General features: G+C 48.5%; 1 protein-coding gene and 1 long non-coding RNA gene across 3 annotated transcripts; one reads left to right on the forward strand and one right to left on the reverse strand.

Moving 5' to 3' along the window:
* Positions 1-2: 2 nt before the first annotated feature.
* LOC125755236 (uncharacterized) lies at positions 3-7,006 on the reverse strand. The gene is made up of 2 exons (XR_007411127.1): positions 6,551-7,006; positions 3-216 (listed from the first exon to the last, which is right to left on the reverse strand). It is a non-coding gene; the product is annotated as an uncharacterized LOC125755236 (long non-coding RNA).
* On the forward strand, positions 134-20,548 carry ACTL6B (actin like 6B). Of its 2 annotated transcripts, none has more exons than XR_003127526.3 (15): positions 134-1,487; positions 6,605-7,079; positions 7,547-7,623; positions 7,826-7,991; positions 8,301-8,401; positions 14,468-14,565; positions 15,227-15,321; positions 15,390-15,496; positions 16,167-16,256; positions 16,416-16,477; positions 16,587-16,701; positions 16,844-16,924; positions 17,021-17,116; positions 17,304-17,407; positions 20,266-20,548. XR_003127526.3 is itself a non-coding variant. In XM_025425996.3 (15 exons), the coding sequence occupies exons 2-15, from the start codon at positions 7,055-7,057 to the stop codon at positions 20,344-20,346; spliced, it is 1,281 nt and encodes a 426-aa protein (XP_025281781.1). In that variant the 5' UTR covers positions 134-1,487; positions 6,605-7,054; the 3' UTR covers positions 20,347-20,548. The 2 variants fall into 2 exon arrangements, 1 of the variants encoding a protein (XP_025281781.1); XM_025425996.3 differs by having other exon boundaries at positions 17,321-17,407.
* Positions 20,549-21,421: the final 873 nt, after the last annotated feature.

Consider the following 21,421-nt stretch of genomic DNA (forward strand, 5'->3'; position numbering starts at 1 on the left):
GACACTGTGATAACTCATATTTATTGAGTTCCATACTTAATCTAATCCTCACGACAGTGTTGTGCGTTTCAGGACTAGCATTGTCCCCATTTTGTTGCAGTGGAAGCAGACTCCTAGGACTCCAGAGTTGAGATACGAACGAGGCAGCCTTAGCGACTTAACTGTGCACTCATATCAGTACACTAGCCTCTTGAGGAACGCTCCCGAGCACCATCCCTGTAAAGGAATGAGAATGTAAGCCCAGGCCTTAGCTTCCACACCTGTAAAATGAGTGTTGACTGTCGCCTGCCCTGCAAGTCACATTGGATTGTGAAAATGCTTTGGAAGCAAAGCATTTTCAAAGTTCACCTCAATGAAGAGTCTTCACTGAGTCCTCATTGAATTTAAAAGTGAAAGTATTAAAACTGACTTCTTGTGGCCTCCATTAAAGACACTGGAAGAAGCTTTCAAAGCACAATATTTTTAAGAATGTAAGAAAACAGTCACATTCTTCTTTATGCACAAATCCCGTTGATGTGCACTTACTAATTCAATGATATATTTGTAGGAGGTGATAGATGTCAGTTAGGCATTAGAATTTGGAAGGGACCTTAATGGATAATTCACTTCAATTTCCTGTCAATCTACAGATGGGCAAAGTGACTTCCCAAAAGTCACTTAGAAAACTGGCAGCTTAGGACTAGAACCCAATTTTATTAATCTCCGTAGGGCATCTGACACTGCTTCCTCTCACTTTTGGCTTCACTTTTCCTCTCACTTTTGGCAAATACGCTTCTTTGTCTTGACACATTCACCAAATATTCAGTCTCTGATGCATGAGGCACTGTCCTAGGCCTTGAGGATACAACCATGAAAGGGTGCATCCTTCCTCTGCCTACAGAGAGTTTACACTGTACAGAGGAGACAGATGGTAGATGATCATTGAAATGACCATTGGTGCTGGTGGCTTGAAATGTGACATTTGCTAAAAGCAGAACATTTGGGAGGGGAACACATTTGGGGAGGAAGATCAAAAATTTTTAAATTGAGGACATGTTAGGTTTGTAGCGCCTCAGAGAAGTGCAAAGAAGAATGTTCAGAAAGTGGCTGTCAAACCAGGTCTGGGGCTCCACAGAAGAGCAGGAGTTGGAATAAAGCCTTGGGAATGAGTGGCGTTTTAGAGCAGATGAAGTCATAAAGAGACTCAGGGAAAAGACAAGATGGCCCAAGACCAAGCCCTGAGGAACTCCAACATTAGAGGTCAGGGAGAGGAGAACAAGCTGCCAAAGGAGAAGCCAGAGAGCTAACAGGAAAATCAGGAGAATATGGAGTTCTGGAGCCCAAAAGAAAAGAATGTTCCAACAAGGGAATGGTAAACTGTGTTGAATGCTGCAGAGAGATGAAGCAAGACAGGGCTGGGAAGTGTGCATGAGATTAACGAGGAAGCCAGTGGTGACTTTGTCAAGAGCACTTGCAGTGAATGCAAGTTTGCTTGCAGTGGGCTGAGGGTAAGTAAAAAAATGAGGCAATGGGGACAACCAAAGTGGCCAAAACTCTGGGAATCTTGATTTGGAGGAGGTAGGAGATAGAAAGGTGGGGCTACATATGTTGAGAGGAGAATTTGAAATCAAGGTATTTGGGTTTTGATAGGAGCTACTGGAGCTTGTTTAGATGGTAATGGGAAGGATGGGAGTTGGGGGAGGTGAAGGATACAGAGGTAGGGGATGGCCAATGGATGACCGATTTCTCTGAGAAGGCAGGATCCCTGGAGAACATGTGGAGAACCTGGCTCCCATGGGTCATGGGATATACTTCCTCCTCCTTCTGACTCTTCTTTCTCAGACTTCTCCTTGGTCCTCCCTTTCTCTTCCAAGCATCTGTAAACATTGTTTCTCCCAGGATCCCAGCTTCAGCCTCTTTTTCTCACTGGTCACTTCCTCCATTACTGTGACTATCCCCTAATTGCCCATATCTTTCAAATCTCCATGTCCAGCCCAGATGTCTCCCCCCAGGTGTAGACTTGGTGTATGTCCAACCACAGCCTGAATATCTTCATCTGGATGCTCGCAGAAGAGCTGATTGTTTTGTTTTGTTTTTTAAAGATTTTATTTTTTTATTTTTATTTACTCATGAGAGGCACAGAGAGAGAGAGAGGCAGAGACACAGGCAGAGGGAGAAGCAGGCTCCACGCAGAGAGCCTGATGAGGGACTCAATCCCCGGGTCTCCAGGATCATGTCCCCAGCTGAAGGCGGCGCTAAACCGCTGGGCCACCGGGGCTGCCCCAAGAGCTGATTGTTAAAACATTTATTATGCACCACTGATCACAGACATGTCACATTCAACACATTCAAAACTAAATTAATCCTCTTCTACCCCACCCCACCCTGCCTAACCTTACCCTTTCTCTGAATCTCTTGGCCCAGTTAACAGCATTGCCATCCATCCAGGGGCTTCTTGTGCCTTCATTCCCCATATCCAAAGATGGTCAGCTAATTAGGGTATAGGCCAAGCTACTATAACAAAGAGTCCCACAAATTCAATGGCTTAAGAGACAAATTTAAAACATCCTCTAGGACTGTGGGGGCATCTCTGCCATCCTCAACACCTAGCTTCCATCTCTCTGTATACTGTGGCCCAAGCAGCTTTCCACAATCATACCTGAATTTCATCCATTGGGAAGGGGGATGGGGTGGAAAGCACAAGTTCTTTCTTGTTTAAGGACAACAATAACTTCCTTTTTTTTTTTTTTTTTTTACAACAATAACTTCTGCTCAGAGGTTGGCCAGTTGCAAAAAATGGCTGGGGAAATGTAGTCTCTAGCCATATGCCCAGCTAAAATGTTATTAATAAAGAAAGAAGGGAGATAACCATTGATGTAAGACTAGCAATCTGTGTCACTGGTGGATACATCCTGTCAATGCTACCTCTTGTATATTGCTTAAATCCATCCCTTCTACCATATGCTAAATGCTGTTACCCTAGCCCTAGTCTATATTCTGGCCTCTAAGATAGTTCCTCTCTATTCATCTACCAAACAGCTTCCAGACATATCTTTCTGAAATGCAAATTAGATCATATAACTGTTGTTCAAAATGATGTAAGAGTTCCCCATTGGTTCCGTGAGAAGGGCCACACTTCATGATGCACAGTCTGGGTCTTGTCCCCTCTTTGAATGCCTTCCACTCCCCAAGTCCAATCCTACTTCCTTGTCATCTGGGAAAATTCAGTTCAGTTTAGTTTAAATACTGCCTCCCTGACCACACTGTTGTTTGTGCCCCACTGCAATGTTGGCTCCATTCCTACTGCGGCCTTTACTGGACTGTTTATTTCTGGGCACTTGCCACCTTCACTAGAGAGGGGCTCCCTGTGAAGCCAAGACACTTGATGTATCTGGCAGGGAACTGGGGAAGAGCCAACCACGGAAGGAACAGACCCTCACAAGATGCCAAATCATTTCCAAGGTGTGGGGGGCAGAGGGTCCTGGCCCTACCACCTTCAACATCATTACCAGATGTTCAGGTTTGGCCAACCTAGTGTAGGCTGAAATGTGTGAACCTCCAGGTGATTTTCTTAAATTAATGATTTAACCCTCCATCTTCTAGGATAGACATTCAACCCTAGGAGAGTCATATCAAGTTGGGTTTTTTTTTTTTTTTTTTGTTTTTTGGGGGTAGATTTTATTTATTTATTTATTTACTTATTTATTTGTTTGTTTGTTTTTAAGATTCCATTTATTTATTGATGATAGACACACAGAGAGGCAGAGACACAGGCAGAGGGAGAAGCAGGTTCCATGCAGGAAGCCCGATGTAGGACTCGATCCCGAGACTTGGGGATCAACCCCTGAGCCAAAGGCAGATCCTCAACCGCTGAGCCACCCAGGCACCCCTATTTATTTATTTGACAGAGAGAGAGAGCATGCACAAGTAAGGAGAGTGGCAGGCAGAGGGAGAGGGAGAAGCAGACTTCGTGCCAAGCAGGGAGCCCGACGTGAGGCTCAAACTCAGGACCCTGGGATCATGACCCGAGCCAAAGGCAGATGCCCACCCGACAGAGCCACTCAGGTGCCCCGAGTTACATCAAGTTTTATGAGCCATTTTATTCCTAATGTCCATCAGGTATCTAGAAAACATTTATGAAAAGAGTAGAAGCAAGGCAACATTTTCTCCAGAGAATACTTTTCACAGGCCACAGCTGAAATCTCAGCTGTGTCATTTACCAGCTGAGTGACCTTGGGCAAGTCACTTAATCTCTCCATGTCTGTTTCCCCTACAAAATGTGGATAATAATCAGATCATTATAAGGACTAGAGTACTTAACATTTGTAAATCACTTAAAATGCTTTACATCTAGGCACTGGATGTTTTGTGTTTGCTAAATAAAAATAGGATTTAGTTATGAACAAGTTGGTCTTTGGCTACTTTTCCACTGTCATTTCCCCCTGACTCTGATCTCTGCCAGCAGCTCTTGTGCAACTCTCTTTCAAGACTAAGCTCCTAACTCCACATATGCCAGAAATGATCATGTCTCTAGAACTTTGCATGTGCTATTCTTTGTGTGAAAGACCTTTCCTACCTTGTTCACCAGTGAACTATTCATCCTTCACAATTCAGCTCAAACTTCACTTCTAGAAGCCTTCCTGGACTCCTGGAGACAGGCGGCCCCTCCTTCCTCTGGGCCCCCATTTCTTGCCACTTTCGTGCATGCCTAAGCTCCCCACTACAGCAAAACCCCTTGAGGGCAAGAATATATCTTATCCATCTCAGTATTCCCATGTCTTGCACAAAGACGTTTGCTGAATCAACGAATGGATAGTGAAATATATTAATAACCTTTTACCTTACATAATACAATAGAATCATAATACAAAAGAATGACAAATGAAAATTGGCCACAGTTGACTGGAAGGTAAATCAAGTCCAGTCGTGTAGTCAGCCAGCTATAGAGGAAAAACCATGAGAGGAAAATTCAGTTCTCATTACAGTATTACAGATTTCTAATTTATGAATAATAATAGTAAAGCCTCAAAAACTCCCCAAGAACATTCTTAGGGCCAGTGTTTACTGAATAGTTCCTGTGTGCCCAGCTCTTAGCCAGGCACTTGATTCTGGCATCAGATTGAGTCCTCACTACCAGCCGTCCTACAGATAGGGACAATGAATCTTGGACTGGGACACAGAAGTGTTGTGAAATAAGGTCATTTCTAAACTGGCTGATGAGAAATGTGAGTTCTAGTCCTGGCTCTGCCAAGAGTGGGTTGTCTGACCCAAGACAGGGACCTGCCTCCATCTGGGGAAACCTCTGTAAAATTGAGGTGCTAGGGGATCCCTGGGTGGTTCAGTGGTTTGGCACTTGCCTTCAGCCTGGGGCGTGATCCTGGAGTCCCAGGATCGAGTCCCACATCGGGCTCCCTGCATGGAGCCTGCTTCTCCCTCTGCCTGTGTCTCTGCCTCCCTCTCTCTGTGTCTCTCAGGAATAAGTAAATAAAATCTTTAAAAAAATAAATTGAGGGGCTGGATCTATGATCAATAATATTTCTCCTGACTTGAGGCAGTCTCTGGACTGGGTTAAGAGAGGGAACTGACAAGGTGAATTTGTAGGGGAAGTGAAGCAACTTCATTAAATGTCAACAAAAGGAGAGGTACAGGCCACGAATAGAATCACTTTCTACTCCAGTGTTCCTGTAATCCTCACCTCAGCAACAACAATAATAATAACAGTAATAACAATTTTGTAAGATAAATGCAGGTGTCAAGAGGTCAAGGGACTCATCCAGTCATCTAGGTCTCAATTTATAGAGGCCAATGACTAACTACAGAAATATTTCAGTTTCCCAGCACTGAGTCAGCTCTCTCCCCTACAGCTCACCTCTCCCACTTAAGCCTGGATGCCTCCAGTCTGAGGTTCTAGGCCTGGACTCCCAAACAACATTGGGCATGTGAAATGCCACTCTTGCCAGTGGGTGATCAATGAGCCACCTTAGTCTCTTTCAGAGCGGGCATCTGGTGAGCAGAGAAACTTCTGGGGCATTGGTTGTCACAAGGTATCCTCTTCCTGTGCCATCCATGGTCTTTTTTTCCTTTCCCTTTCCCTTTCCTCTTCTTTTTCTTTCTTTCTTTCCTTTTCTTTCGTGTGTGTGCCAAAACCCGCTATCCATGGTTTTAATGCTTCCCTCACACTCAGCAAATAGGTAAGAGTGCCCTCAAAACAAACATTCACATGCATATACAGACATGCATATGCACATGCACACATCCTGACACGCATAAACGCATACATATAGGCACACATCTACACACATGCTCACATAAGAGTCGCTCAGCTAAGCCAAGCTGTCGGAGCTGCTCCTTCACCTTTGCTATTAAAATTGCTGTGGAGGTGGTGTCAGGCCAGGAAAACAGCTGGGGAGAGATAGATGGGGAAAGGGAGCTGAAGATGGGTTAGCTGAGCACGGGTACACGTGTATATGTATAGGGCCCAGGCACCGGGGACGGGAGAGGAAAAGGGGGCACTAGAAAGACAAGGATAGAAAGAAACAGGGAGAAGATGGAGACACGCCCCCTCCTGTACCTCTCTCCTCCTTCCCTTCTTCCTTTCCCTCCTTCGCCCGGTGATTTCATTCAGACTTGGGTATGGCAGAACCTTGATCAGGAGCCAGAGAATGGACGACTCTCCAGGACTATGGTGCCCTTTTCTCGACCCCATTTAAAAAAAGTAAGAGAGCAGGGGCCCCGTGAGACGTCCTGAGGCGTCCTGGTCTCCAAATGGACAAGGTTTCCATCTCTTGTGTACGTCTGCTCTCTACCTGGCTATCTGTTAGAATCGATCTCGAAGTCCTTGCTATCCTCCCCACAATCTTAAAGTTGCGGTGTCTGCCCCTTTAAAGCAGCAGCCCCGGGTCCGGTTATTGTCTCGCCTTGCAGCCAATCCACGGCGTCATTGGGGGCGGGGGATCCGGCCTCCTGATTGGCTACTGTAGCGCCCCGCCCCGCCCGGGATCCCGGGAGCTGTCCGGCCGCCTCGGTGCTGATCCCGTCGCCGCCCACGGGCCGTGAGCAGCGCTAAGAGGGCATTATGAGCGGGGGCGTCTACGGCGGAGGTGAGCTAGCCTCGGGCTTCAGGCTACCCAGCCTGCTGCGGCCTCACCGGCAGCCCTGCACCCCGAACCCGCGCGACCTAAGCTCTGGGCACCCTAGGGCCTGTCACCCCGGCGCTCGAACGGGTCCAGCCCTGGGTTTGGGTCCTGCGCCACTCCTACCTTGGTCCTCCCAGGTCGGTCGTTTGCGCGCACTGGGGTCACTCTCCACCATCCAACTCACCTCCTCCCGGCCCCCTGGCCCCTTCTTTCCCGGCAAGGAGAGTGGCCTGAATAAGGCCACTGGGCAAGAAGGGACTCTGGGGAGGCTTGATCCCCACTCCCAGGACCCCGGACTTCAGGCCGAGCTCCTACTTGCCCCGGCAAGCGTTGAAGGTGGCGAGACTGGCTCTGCCTTGACCTCCTCTCCGAGCTATCCAGGGGGAGAGAGTTTGGGAGAGGTCCCCTCACACACCTGTCTCCCCACACAGATGAGGTGGGGGCGCTGGTCTTTGACATTGGCTCCTTCTCAGTCCGCGCTGGGTACGCTGGGGAGGACTGCCCCAAGGTGAGCCTTCCAGCCCCATCCCCAAGTCCTAGGGCCTCGGACTCCCCTCCAGGCTTCCCAGTGACCCAGGGTTCTCACAACACAGAGAGAAGCTCTGCAGAGCGGGAATGTGGGAGTAAACCCAGGGGCGGGCTGAGGGCCTTGCTATGGGTCTGGATAGGGGCAAGAGGTTGATCCCTCTTCCTGCCCATGCCCCCTCCAGGCTGACTTCCCCACCACGGTGGGGCTGCTGGCCGCGGAGGAGGGGGGCGGGCTGGAGCTGGAGGGGGAGAAAGAGAAGAAAGGGAAGATCTTCCACATCGACACCAACGCCCTGCATGTGCCTCGGGATGGAGCAGAGGTCATGTCGCCCCTCAAGAATGGCATGAGTAAGGAGCCCCCACCCACTGTCTCCCACCACAGACCAGGATCCCACTCACCACAACCCAGGACATATCACCCCACACTTACAGGAGTCTATCTTGCAATTGCCCACATCCCAGGAATTCCCTCACAGCTTCCCACAGCTGACTGGTTCCCAGCCCAGGGGCCCAACAGATTCCCAGGAAGGGGGGATTTCTGCTAGAACTGATCTCACTTCCCCTCCCCTGGACTTGGCATCCCTCCTTCCTTTGCTTTCTGTCCCTGGACCCCTGCCGGCCCACCTTCATCTCTCCACGCTGGCCTCCTGGCTCCAGTTGAGGACTGGGAATGCTTCCGCGCCATCCTGGATCACACCTACAGTAAACACGTCAAGTCCGAGCCCAACCTGCATCCAGTGCTCATGTCTGAGGCCCCGGTAAGTGCCTCACCCAAACCCTAGTCCAGCCCCAGGTGCTCCCTACCTCCTTTCTGCCATTCACTTCTCCCTTCTTTTTTTTTTTTTTTTTTCACTTCTCCCTTCTGAAAGCATCTGCCATTGATCACTCCACTTAACTTTTCAGACTTTTCTTCCAACTCCACCATCTTCAAGCACTTTTTTTTTTCCTCCCTGGTTTAGTCTTTATCCCTCTCCATCCTCCTGTTTTATCCATTCATATCTTTTGCCCATTCAGCCTTATCCACTGCTGTTTCTCCCCTCCCCCCCCCCACCAAAGTCCTTTTGGACTTTTTAACTTAAAATTTTTGTCAATGTTATATATGCACATAACCACTTTGATTTAGAAAATATGTTAAAGAAAAAACGGCCATTCATATCCTCTTCCTTCCATTCCACTTTTCCAGAGGCAACTGCTTTTCATTTAGAGAAGTTTTGTCATATTATTCTATATCTCTAAATATCCCATTCAAATGCTGCTTGTGGATTTTATAGTTTTAGGGATTTATTTCCCACTGTAGAAAATAAATATTGAGGGGTATCTGAGTGTCTCAGTCAGTTGAATGTTGGGACTCTTCATTTTGGCTCAGGCTGTGATCTTAGGGTCATGAGATTGAGCCCTGCATGGGGCTCCATGCTCCATGGGAATCTGCTTGAGATTCTCTCCCTCCCCCTCCCATTCCCCCTCCTTCTCCTTGTACACACTCTCCTCTAAAAAAAGAAAGAAAGAAAAAAAGAAACATTGAGCTCTCTTTCCTCCTCCAGCCCACACCACACACTTCCCTCATTCCTCACCTTTAAGTATAGTTGTATTTTAGATTTCTAAAAAAATTATTATTCAGTATTTACATTCTTGTGTTTATATATGGTAATCAAGCCTCAGGCAGGCAATAACTCTGGTCACTTTTCCTTTCCTGCACAGCTCCTTTACATAGAACTGAAAATTGCACTGATTTTTATTTTGCTTAGCTTTCTATTTATTTAATGATATGACCCTAAGTTATTCATCTGCTATTATTTATCTGCTTATGTTATCTATATCCTTTCTCAAACATTAGCTCCATTAGATATTCTATCAATTTGGTCTTTTTGAAGAAATCTCTCCAAAAACCCACTAATTGCTCCACTTTGGACTTGTTGCCTTCTATACAAAAGACATAGCTATCATCCTGACATCTCCCTTCACCATCATCTTAGGGCATCCCCTCACGTCTCTCCCGTAATAGAAGTCCTGTTTCTTGAATCTCATTACTCCTTTTCTTGATGTACTCCCTTGTTTTCATAGAGCACATCCTCCAGTAACTGCCTTATAAAGGTCATGAGAGGTAAAAAATGTTAGGACCTTGCATGCCTGACCTTGATTGATAGCTTAGCTAGATATAACATCCCAGATTGGAAATCTTGAAGGTACTGGGATCCCTGGGTGGCGCAGCAGTTTGGCGCCTGTCTTTGGCCCAGGGCGCGATCCTGGAGACCCGGGATCGAGTCCCACATCGGGCTCCCGGTGCATGGAGCCTGCTTCTCCCTCTGCCTGTGTCTCTGCCTCTCTCTCTCTCTCTCTCTGTGACTATCATAAATAAATAAAAATTAAAAAAAAGTTTAAAAAAAAGGAAATCTTGAAGGTACTTTTCCATTGTCTTCCAGCATCTACTGTTGCCATCAAGAAAGCAGAGCTATCTAATTCCTGATCTTTCGGTATAATGTTTTTTTTTGTGAAAGCTTATAGAATTTGCACTTTGTCCTCAGTGTTATATAATTTTTCAATATCGTATTGCTTAATTTTCATCCATTGCTTTAGACACTCAAATTGATATTCCTTCAATCTGGAAACCTATGTCTTCCAATTCTGTGAAGAAAAATCAGTCATTATTCAATTAAGTATTTTAAATTACTTATTTGATAATTTATTTCTCTCACTATTTATCTGTTCTCTCTTTTGGAAAATATTATTTGGATTTTGCACCTCCTGAACTGATCCTCTCCTTTTCTTATCTTTTTTCTTATGTTTTCCTTCTTTTCCTCTTTTCCTCTAATTTCCAAGATAATCCCTCACATTTATTTTTCTTTTTAAAAAAATTTTTTTAAATTTATTTTTTTTTAATATTCATAAGGACCAACTTTATTGAAAGTAGATGCACAGAGAGAATGCAGCATAAAGAAGTGTTTCCAGGATCAAACCCTGGGTGATGCTTTTACATTTACTATAAAGAAGAGAACCTTCCAGGGATCCCTGGGTGGCGCAGCGGTTTGGCGCCTGCCTTTGGCCCAGGGCGCGATCCTGGAGACCCGGGATCGAATCCCATGTCGGGCTCCCGGTGCATGGAGCCTGCTTCTCCCTCTGCCGGTGTCTCTGCGCCTCTCTCTCTCTCTCTCTGTGACTATCATAAATGGATAAAAAAAAAAAAAAAAAATTAAAAAAAAAAAAAAAGAAGAGAACCTTCCAGTAGAGTAGCTACTTATTTTTGCTGAGGGTTCTCTGCTTTTCTGCATGCTCCACTATCTTCTCTTCCACGTAAAGACCCTTCTGCTTGCGCACGGCGTTCATGTACTTCCGGGCCTGGTTCTCAGAATCAGCCTTTTCCCCAAAGTTCAAGTATTCTTCCTCGGTGGTCGGCACCCAGAAGGGGTCGCTGGGAATGATCTCCCAGTGGCTGAACACCAGCTGCAGGCTGGCTATACCCCATTTAATTTAATTTAATTTAATTTAATTTAATTTAATTTATTCATCTGAGACGCAGAGAGAGAGGCAGAGACACAGGCAGAGGGAGAAGCAGGCTCCCTGCAGGGAGCCCAATGTGGGACTTGATCCCAGGACCCTGGGATCATGCCCTGAGCCAAGGCAGACACTCAACTGCTGAGCCACCCAGGTGTCCCTCAACTTTATTTTCAACCCTTCTATTGGGTTTTTCATTTCTGCTCCTGTATTTTCAATTTCCTAGAGCTCTTTTTTGTTCCATGAATGTTACCTTTTAGAACATCCAATTCTTAATGGGTGCAATATCATCTATTATCTCACTCAGAATATGATTAGTTTTGTTTTTCCAAAGTTTTCATTTCCCTGCACAATCTCTGTTCTTCCAATTTTTTCCCCATGCCCTTTTTCTTCTTTTGGTGTTGGGAGGCCCTATGTCTTGCTTTTTAAAAAAGATTTATTCATGAGAGACACAGAAAGAGAGGCAGAGACATAGGCAAAGGGAGAAGCAGGCTCCCCAATGTGGGGCTTGATCCCAGGACCCCAGGATCATGACCTGAGCCAAAGGCAGATACTTAACCACTGAGCCACCCAAGTGCCCCTCTATCTCATTTTGAGGCTTTTCTCAGATTTCTGAGAAATCTTTGGTTGTCTGCCTGTGTTTGCAAGTGGTGGACTAAGATACTGATTAGAAGCTGTGTGGGACAAGGCACTCATTGACTGTGGTGATAGAGGATGTTGCTATATGATGACCTGCCTGGGATGATTGTTAGGCAGCCTCTGATAGTTGGCAGCTTTATTTTTTTATATAATAAATTTATTTTTTATTTTTTTATTGGTGTTCAATTTGCCAACATACAGAATAACACCCAGTGCTCATCCCGTCAATTACCCCCTCAGCGCCCATCACCCACTCACCCCCACCCACCCCTCCTCCCCTTCTACCACCCCTAGTTCGTTTCCCAGAGTTAGGAGTCTTTATAGTTGGCAGCTTTAGATCTCATGTAACCCACAGGGAAGACTTGTACCCTACAGATAGGCCTAGCGACCCCCTTTCGGGGAGCCAAGTGAAGCAATAGGGCTGAGATTCTCACCATTTAATATACATGGAATCACTTTCTTCTCCTGTTTTTTTTTTTTTAAGATTTTATTTATTTATTCATGAGAGACACAGAGAGAGAGAAGCAGAGACACAGGCAGAGGGAGAAGCAGGCTCCATGCAAGGAGCCCGACGCGGGACTCGATCCCGGGTCTCCAAGATCATGCCCTGGGCTGAAGGCAGGCGCTAAACCGCTGAGCCACCCAGGGATCTCCGTCTTCTCCTGTTTTAAATATAGTGTCTTCTTTACTCCTGTGTCAAGTATCCCATCGGTCCAGAGACCCTCAGTTTTACTCTGTCTAGGGAATTAAACTTTCAGTCTTCTGTGGAGGCTGGAGTGAGTAATAACCCAGTGACATGGAACTGGGGAGAGAGTTTTGGGAGCTGTTACTTGAAGAACTTTAAATAATCTTATTTTAGCTTTCCCTTAACCTTACCTGCCAGAGGTACTCAAAACTACCAATTCCCAAACCCTCTGAGGATTCTGCAATTTCCTGGCTTTTTCCCACTACCAGCTTAGGAGTCAGTGTTGAATCTGTTAAGCCAGTTACCACTCAACTATCTTTCTTTTTTCTTTTTTTTTTTTAAACTATCTGATTTTCAACCTTCAAAACTATGTTTCTGTTTTCTCCTTCCTTATTATTCCCAATCCTTGAGGGTATCTGTCTCTTCTTTTTTTGAGGTAAAATTCACATAACATAAAATTAACTTTTTTGATGTCAACAGTTCTATGCCATGAAACACATTCATAATGTTGTGTAGCCCTCATCTTTTTCTACCTCCCAACATTTTCATCAGCCCAAAAGAAAATATGTTTTCATTAACCAGTTTCTCCCTACTCTCCTTGCCCTTGGCAACCAACCATCAATTTGTTTTCTGTCTCAATCAATGTATCTATTCTGGATCTTTCTTATAAATGGTATCATACAACATGTGACCTCTCATGTCTGTATTCTTTCACTTAGCATAATAGTTTCAAGGTTCATCCATGCGGTAGCATATATCAGTATTTTATTCTGTTTCATGGTGAGTAACATTCCATTGCATGGATATACCACACCACAATTTGTTTTTCCAATTAATCCATTCATGGACTTCTGGGTTGTTTCCATCTGTGGCTATTGTGGATAGTGCTGCTATGAACAGTTGTGTATATGGATTTATTTCAGTACCTGTTTTCAGTTCTTTTGGATACATAAGTAGGAGTGGAATTGCTGGGTCATATGGTAATTCTATGTTTAACTTTTTGAGGAACTGCTGATTGTTTTCCACAGTGGCTGAACCATTTCACCTTCCCAATGGCAATGTACAAGTGTTTCAGTTTCTCTATATCCATTTTTTTCTTAATTATTATTAATACTCTAGTGGGTATGAAGTGGTATCTCGTGATTTCAAATTGCATATCCCTCATGGTGGCCAACAATGTTAAGCATCTTCTCGTGGGTGGTTGGCTTTTGTGGCTTTAGGTCTTTTGGTTTTTTTTTTAGAGATTTATTTATTTATTTATTTTAGAGAGACAGAGCATGAGCAGGAGGAGGAAAAGGGGAAGGGAGAGAGAATCTCAAGCAGACTCTGAGCTGAGTGCAGAGCCTGATGAGGGGCTCGATCTCACAACCATGATATCACAACATGAGCCGAAACCAAGAGTCAGGCACTTAACCAACTGCACCACCCTGGTGCCCCCCTTTTTAGAGTAACCTCTATGCCCAAAATGGGGCTCAAACTCACAACTCCAAGATTAGGAGTTTCATGCTGTACTGACTGAGCCAGCCAGGTGCCATGGATTTATGTCTTTTTTAAATTGCCCCTTTATTATACTTTTCCTGGGATCTTGGAAGGGGATAAAACTGGATGTTTGTATTCAATCCACAATTTCTACTAGAAACCCTCTTCCCAGCTTTCATGCCTTTGAGATGACTTAAATGGGGAAGAGGGATAAACCGGAGGCTGATAGAATTATACAGTAAAGAACAGTGGGCCAGAAGTCAAGAGACTATAACTCTACCAAGCTCTACCAAGGGCTTTGTGTGTGAACTTGGTCAAGTCACTCTCCCTCTCTGAGTTTGGTTTACTTCAGGGTTTGGATTATAATCTTTAAAATTCTTTGTACTTCTCACATTCTAGAGTTATATGTGGATCTAGAGACCTGACCTCTGTCCCCAGTCCAAGTCTTCTGTGTATGTGTGTGTGTGTGTGTGTGTGTGTGTGTCTGGGCCTCTCCTTTTTTGAATCCTCCCCTCCTGCACTTTCTCCCCAGTGGAACACACGGGCCAAGCGGGAGAAGCTGACAGAGCTGATGTTCGAGCAATACAACATTCCTGCCTTCTTCTTATGCAAGACAGCTGTACTTACTGCGTATCCTCTGGCTTGAGCTGCTCTGGCTGGGTGGAGGGCCAGGGTGGGGTTTATGTGGTGTGTCAAGCTGGAGGCTGGACCTGATTCTGTGGAGATTAGTGTCCTGGATGGGCAGACACCCACCCTGTGCTCCATTAGTGCAGAGGGGCCCCTGTACACTAAATGCCTTTGACCCTGGGGTGGCCAGATCAGCAGTTCTTTCCTATTCCTTGGATAAGACTGAACAGAGAGAGAGACAAAGAGGGAGGAAAGGAGGGAGAGTTGGACCATAGACAGCAGGGGCTGCAACTGAAGAGAACAAGGAAGAATATATAACAATCAGCATTCATTTTTTTAAGGATCTACCTTATGTTGACCCCTGTGCTAGGCACTGGGGCAATATGGCCCCTCATTTCAAGGAGCCCACAGAACACTGAACCAAGATTAAAGAGAAACTGGGAGCTCAGAAGAAAGAAAAAGAGGGAAAAGTTGTGATTCAGACAGGGAAGAAGTGACAGGAGTCTCAGGAACCTTTGTCCTGTGATGGGTCATAAACCAGAATGAGAGATTTGCAGAGTGTGAATGGACTGGACCAGGAGATCAGAGAGTGACCAGGGCAGACCTGAGTCCCAGTCCCTTCACTTGCTGCTGCTGTCTCTTTGACCTACCCGTCCCACACCAGCTTTGCAAACGGACGTTCCACGGGCCTAGTGCTGGACAGTGGGGCCACCCATACCACCGCCATCCCAGTACATGATGGCTACGTCCTACAGCAAGGTGGGGCCTCAACAGGGGTCGGGGACTCCTTGGGGAGGACCTGGCCCTGACACCCCCTCCCTTTCCAGGCATTGTCAAGTCGCCCCTAGCAGGGGACTTCATCTCCATGCAGTGCCGGGAGCTCTTCCAGGAAATGGCCATTGACATCATTCCACCTTACATGATTGCTGCCAAGGTGGTGTCTTTGGGGAGCCTGGGGCACTTACCCTATGACAGTTGACCCACTGACCCACTAGATATCAGAGAGAGGAGTGTCAGAGCCCCCAGAGGACCCTGAGTCCAGTTCCTTAAGTTATAATCAAAGCATCAGAGATTGGACAGGCTGAAGGACATGGCCAAGGTCATACAGCTAGCTGGTAACAGGAGGTATGAGGGCCAGTGCGGCAGACCCAGGTTCAAGGTCTGCCTCTGCCATGTAAGAGCTGTGTGACCTAGAGCAGATCAAAGCTTTCCGAACCTCAGTTCCTTCCCCTGTGAAGTGGAATTACAGCATATACGGCAGCTGTGAGTGTTGAGACACTGAAAGGGTCCGCCCTGGACTCCCACATGGAATGTGGCTCAGGAAAGGCTACTTCTTTAAGGTTCTCGTCTCCCACTGTATCCCCCATGCCCTCAGCTTTCTCCAGCCTAGGCCTTTCAGATCAGCTGTACCTGTTGCATGAGTGGCAAACATGGGGACAGGCTCTCCCCATTCTCTCTCCTTTGAGAGAGAAGGAGGAGGAACACCTTTTGTGGGCAGCAGAGCAAAGAACTCAGTGCCTGTTAGCTGCAGGAGCATGGGTGTGGTCAGGGTGGGCTGGGCAGGAGTGGAGTGGGAAGGATGCTCATAGGCTTTGTGCCCCCAGGAACCTGTACGGGAGGGCGCCCCTCCAAACTGGAAGAAGAAGGAGAAGCTCCCCCAGGTTTCCAAGTCCTGGCATAACTACATGTGCAATGTGAGGAGACGGTCCCCTGAAACAACCCCTATCCCTCCCAGCTCCTGCTCCCCTGCCATGAGTAGAGGGGAAGGGACAGAGAGGCCCTGCAGGGGTGGCTTGGGGGTGCTGAGGAGGGACACCAGGCCCTCACTGCTCACCGTGTCCCTGGGTCCCCAGGAGGTGATCCAGGACTTCCAGGCCTCTGTGCTACAGGTCTCAGACTCTCCCTATGATGAGCAGTAAGTGAGCCCATGGCTGAGGGATGGGACAGGGGGCAGGCCTGGGATTCAGAGGGTACCTCTGGTCCCCTGTGAGCACCCCCAGGCAGAGTCTCTTTTTCCTGGGCAGGGTGGCTGCGCAGATGCCCACGGTACACTATGAGATGCCCAATGGCTACAACACAGACTATGGTGCTGAACGGCTCCGCATTCCCGAGGGCCTGTTCGATCCCTCCAATGTCAAGGTTGGGTGGGTGGAGGGTATTGAGGTGGGGACTGGTTGGATTCCCTGGATGCCAACGTTGGGTGTGAGGGAGGCTGGGAAGGATCACTGGGGTCTGGGGAGAGAGGGCAGAGGCCCAAAACCCAGATCACCTTTCTTGGCAGGGCCTGTCGGGGAACACCATGTTGGGTGTGGGCCACGTGGTGACCACCAGCATAGGCATGTGTGACATCGACATTCGCCCGGTGAGGCCCAAGCCTGTGTCTGGGCCCAGGGGCCCAAAAGTAGTGGGGAGACAGGGAGGGGCTGTGCCCTGAAGGCACACTCCTCTCTGCACTCAGGGCTTGTATGGCAGTGTCATTGTCACCGGTGGAAATACCCTGCTCCAGGGCTTCACTGACAGGCTCAATCGGGAGCTTTCCCAGAAGACCCCACCGGTAGGAGCCCTCCCCCAACAGGGTCCTGGATTCCTGTCCTGGCTTAGCTCTCCAGGACCCAGTCCTTCCTCCTTCCTCAACAGCAAGTGTTCTGGCCACCAGAGCAGACCCCTCCCCCTGCGGCTTCCCAGTCTTCCCCACTTCTAGCCCTCTCCCTTCCCAGAACCCAGGTGTCTGCTTCCCCCAGCCCCTCTTTCCCCCCAGAGCATGCGGCTGAAGCTCATCGCCAGCAACAGCACCATGGAGCGCAAGTTCAGCCCCTGGATTGGGGGCTCCATCTTGGCCTCACTGGTGAGAGGAAGGGGCCTGGCCTCGCACTGACTGTGGGAACCAGGCAGACCCAGACATCCCATCCCCTTGTCCGCCTCCTTATTCATTCATTCAACAAACTTTTATTTTTGAGAAAGAGTAGGCTCCCAGAAGGGTGAATGCTCCATCAGGACAAATCAGGGAGCAGAAGGACAGGAAGCTGGAGAGATTAGTGGAAGTTGAGGCTATGGACGAGGCACCCACTATACTTAGCAGAAGAGAGACACTGGAAGTTTGGGGCAAAGAAGCAATGTGACAGTCACAGGCATGTTTGGGAAGACTATGTCCAGAATGAGTCTTTGGAGATCAGAGTATGAGCCAGACACAAGGGCACCTTGGGAAGAGGCTCTTTCCATTGTCCTAGAGTCACAGAGTGAAAGCAGTGAGGATGGGGTGGTGGGCAGGAGGCAGATAGAGGAGACAGGCAGGCTGGTTCTGGAGCAATAGGTGGTGAGTCCTCTCTGGACCTGCTGTGGGACACAGGCAAGATGCTGAGCAGGGAGCTGGAGATGCAAACTATATCTCATGGGTGTCAGCCACACAGACAGGACAATGGGACCATGACAGAGCAAGAAGGTCATCTCCTAGAGGGGCAGCCCCCAAGGAGACAGAAACAGGGGTCAGAAATACAGGAGGCTGACAGTGTGAATTCATCCATCCAGTTACTGTGGCCCCCCACCCTGGGTGCCTGACATGGTCCCTGCTTCAGGAGGCAGCACAGACCAGCTGCTGAGCCCATTAAGCAGGAAGTCATCTCAAAATGTGCAAGTGTTCCTTGAAGGGAGGGCCTGATCTAGTTTCAGGGGCTCTAAGGAGCATTCAAGCTGAAGATGGAAGACTGAGTAAGAACCCTTGAGGCAAAGAAGGAGAGAGGATGCTTGGGCCATGGGGAGAGGCAGGGAGACCAAAGGCAATGGGCAGATGCTGTCAGACCCAAGTTTAAGAAGCTCAATGGGGCCACAGAGTGGAGAGTGGCTTGAACAGTGGCCTCCACTGTGACTGGAGTTTGACAGGGGAGTGGGTATCAGGCTGTAGAACTGGGAGCTCATGACACAATGTGGGCAGCATCTGGATGTGAAAAGTTAGAAGGAGTCTAGGATGATGCCCAGGATGCTAGCTCCTGGCAGCTGTGTCCAACAGGAATTTAATATGAGGAGCCACATATATAACTTGAAATTTTCTAGTAGGCATATTTTATAAGAGCCCCAAGAATCTGGTGAAAGTTAAGCTTAAAAAATATATCTTATTTGGGTTGCCTGGCTGGCTCAGTCAGTAAAGCATATGACTCTTTTTTTTTTTTTTTTTTTTAAGATTTTATTTATTTGAGAGAGATAGCCAGGGAGAGAGCAGGAGCAGGGGGAGCAACAGAGGCAGAGGGGAACCTGATGTGGGGCTCCATCCCAGGACCCTGGGTTCATGACCCGAGCTGAAGGCAGATGCTTAACCAACTGAGCCACCCAGGCACTCCGAGTGTGTGACTCTTGATCTAGAGGTTGTGAGTTCGAGCCCCATGGTGGGTGTAGAGGTTACTTAAAAACGGAGTCAGCCAGATGCCCCTACTTAAAAATAAAATCTTAAAAAGAAAAGAACATACTTTATTTAATTCATTATATTCAAGATATTTCAATGTGTGATCAATATAAAAATGAGATGTTTTACATTCTCTTTCCTGGATTTAGTCTTCAGTATCCATTGTGTATTTTATAACTGTAGAGCACATCTCAATTTGACTAGCCATGGGATGCCTGGGTGGCTCATTGGTTAAGCATCTGCCTTCAGCTCAGGGCATGATCCTGGAGTCCTGGGATCGAGTCCCACATCAGGCTCCCTGCATGGAGCCTGCTTCTCCCTCTGCCTATGTCTCTGCCTCTCTCTCTCTCTCTCTCTCTCTCTCTCTAATAAATAAATAAAATCTTTTAAAAAAATTTTGGACTAGCCATATTTCAAGTGCCCAATAGCCACAGTGCTCAATAGCCACTACATTCACCAGCACTAGTATAGAAAATGAGAAAGGCCACTGAAGAAGGTTTGGGCCAGCTCTGGGGGAACTCAGTCACAGACATGCTGAATTTGAGGTCTTAAGAGACTCAGAAGGAGGTGTTTAAAGACAGTTGAGTATTTGGGTCTAGTGTTCAGTTCCAAGCATTGGCAATGGTAAATCGAGGGAGGAATAGGGTTTTGGAGCACAAGCAGAAGTCCCAGGAGTGGATGAGCTGGTTCGGGAAAGGAGAGAAACAGGGACAGTAGTACCAGGGACACAGGCACTAGCTTTCAGGCAGAGATTGAGCAACCATCAAAGAGAAGGAAGAGTTTGGGACGCCCAGCGCGATACCCTCGGGGGCAAGGCTCAGCGTGAGGGGTGGCCGGCAGAATGAAGAAAACTACATCCAGAAGTTAAGTGGTGCAGGAATGGTGAGGGTGAAGGAAAGATTCTTCTTGGGAATGCGGAGACTCCCTGATGGAGTGATAGGAGGAGGAATTGGGGGAGGGGAAGGGGGGCAGGTCGGCTGGCCTGAGGCTGTTAGCTCCCCTACTCAGCTCTAGCCCAGTGCGTGGCCCAGGGCAGACAGTGTGCAATAATTACTTGTTGAATGAATGAATCAACGTCAGGATTAAACGACAGGAGCAGGGGTATTCGCACGGAATATGAAAGAGGGCTGGGAGGCTTGGGGCGGTCGCTGCGGAAGGGATTGGGCTGGAGAGGCGGGGTCGGAGGGCGGGAGGAGGGTTTCCGAGGGGCTGGGCTTGCACTAGTGGAAGGTGCGGAGGTGCGTCCAGTTCCCCCGACCCTCCGCCCCGAGGCCGCGCTGATGGTGGCCTCTGTCGTCCCCCGTCCCCAGGGCACTTTCCAACAGATGTGGATCTCCAAGCAGGAATATGAGGAGGGAGGGAAGCAGTGCGTGGAGCGGAAGTGCCCCTGAGGGCGCCCCCTCAACACCCACACGCCCTCCCGCAGCGGTGGGGTAGAGGACGCCAAACCCGGGAGAGGGCTTCCCGGCTCGGCCTCAGCCAGCGCAGATCTAAGCCCCTACCCCCATGCCCTCGTCTCTTCCCCTGCCCTCTCGTCCGCTTAGATTGTGATGTTTCTGGGTTGAAAGAAGTAAAAATGTTTTAAGAAAAAAAGTTTGGCCTCCTTAGGTGGGTGGGCGGGAGTGGGGACGGGGGCCTGCGGGGAGGCGAGGGGAGGGCTACAGCTGCGTCCCCTGGTGATCCCACGGTGGACGCCGGGGCAAAGTCTGCGGGTGGGGGCAGAGCCCCAGGAGTCACGCAAGCCTCGGGTTTCAAAGGGGCCGGGACCTGGGGAGGGTCACGCAGCGAGGACCTGCCAGAGGCCCGCGAGAAGGCCCCCAGCTAGGAGCGGAGTTGGGGCGAAGCGGGTGCTGGAGACCCGACCCCCGGGCAGGGGAGGGGCGGAGCCGGGGACCAGCTTGGGTGGGGCCGGAGGCGGGCCCTGGGGTGGGCGGGGCCTCAGGTGGGCGGTGTCGCTTAAGGCCCAGAGGACCTGCAGCTCAGGTGACCCCCGCTGCGCTGCGTCTTCCCTCTCTGGACTCCTGGCGGCGGCAAGAATGGGGCGGGGACTGGGACCCTGGTGCACCCCAGCAGCTCCGAGCTTCTGAAGCTCCCAGTTTGGTAGGAGCTGAGGTTTCCCAAGGGAGACCTTGACACGGGGCCCCTGAGCCCTTCTATTCGAGAGCTACAGGTCTGGGGGGTCCTCGGTAGGGCTCGGGGACCGGCAGCCCTGCGTGAAATTGTGGGTGAAATTTAGCAGTTCGTGTCTGTGATATGTTCGTGGGGTGCCTAGACCCAAAAGAGTTAGAAATCAAGTCCTCCGGTCACCAAAGAGTCGCAGGTCCCCAGAGAAAACCATGAGTTGTAGGTCATCCAACTCTGCCCAGGCCTTGACCAGGACTCTTTCCACCAATGGCTGGTGGGCCTTGACCCAGCAGATCCAGGAGAACACCAACATGGAGCACTCACCAACATGGAGTCCTACTT

This window comes from Canis lupus, chromosome 6 (genome assembly GCF_003254725.2).
Source record: "Canis lupus dingo isolate Sandy chromosome 6, ASM325472v2, whole genome shotgun sequence".
NCBI lineage: Eukaryota > Metazoa > Chordata > Mammalia > Carnivora > Canidae > Canis > Canis lupus.

Excerpts from the sequence above, each read along its gene's own strand:
- ACTL6B (XM_025425996.3), top strand. The coding sequence starts at position 7,055 with ATGAGCGGGGGCGTCTACGGCGGAG. Across the intron at positions 7,080-7,546 it reads CGGGGGCGTCTACGGCGGAG|ATGAGGTGGGGGCGCTGGTC; the intron begins GTGAGCTAGCCT and ends CTCCCCACACAG. Across the intron at positions 16,925-17,020 it reads GTGACATCGACATTCGCCCG|GGCTTGTATGGCAGTGTCAT; the intron begins GTGAGGCCCAAG and ends CTCTGCACTCAG.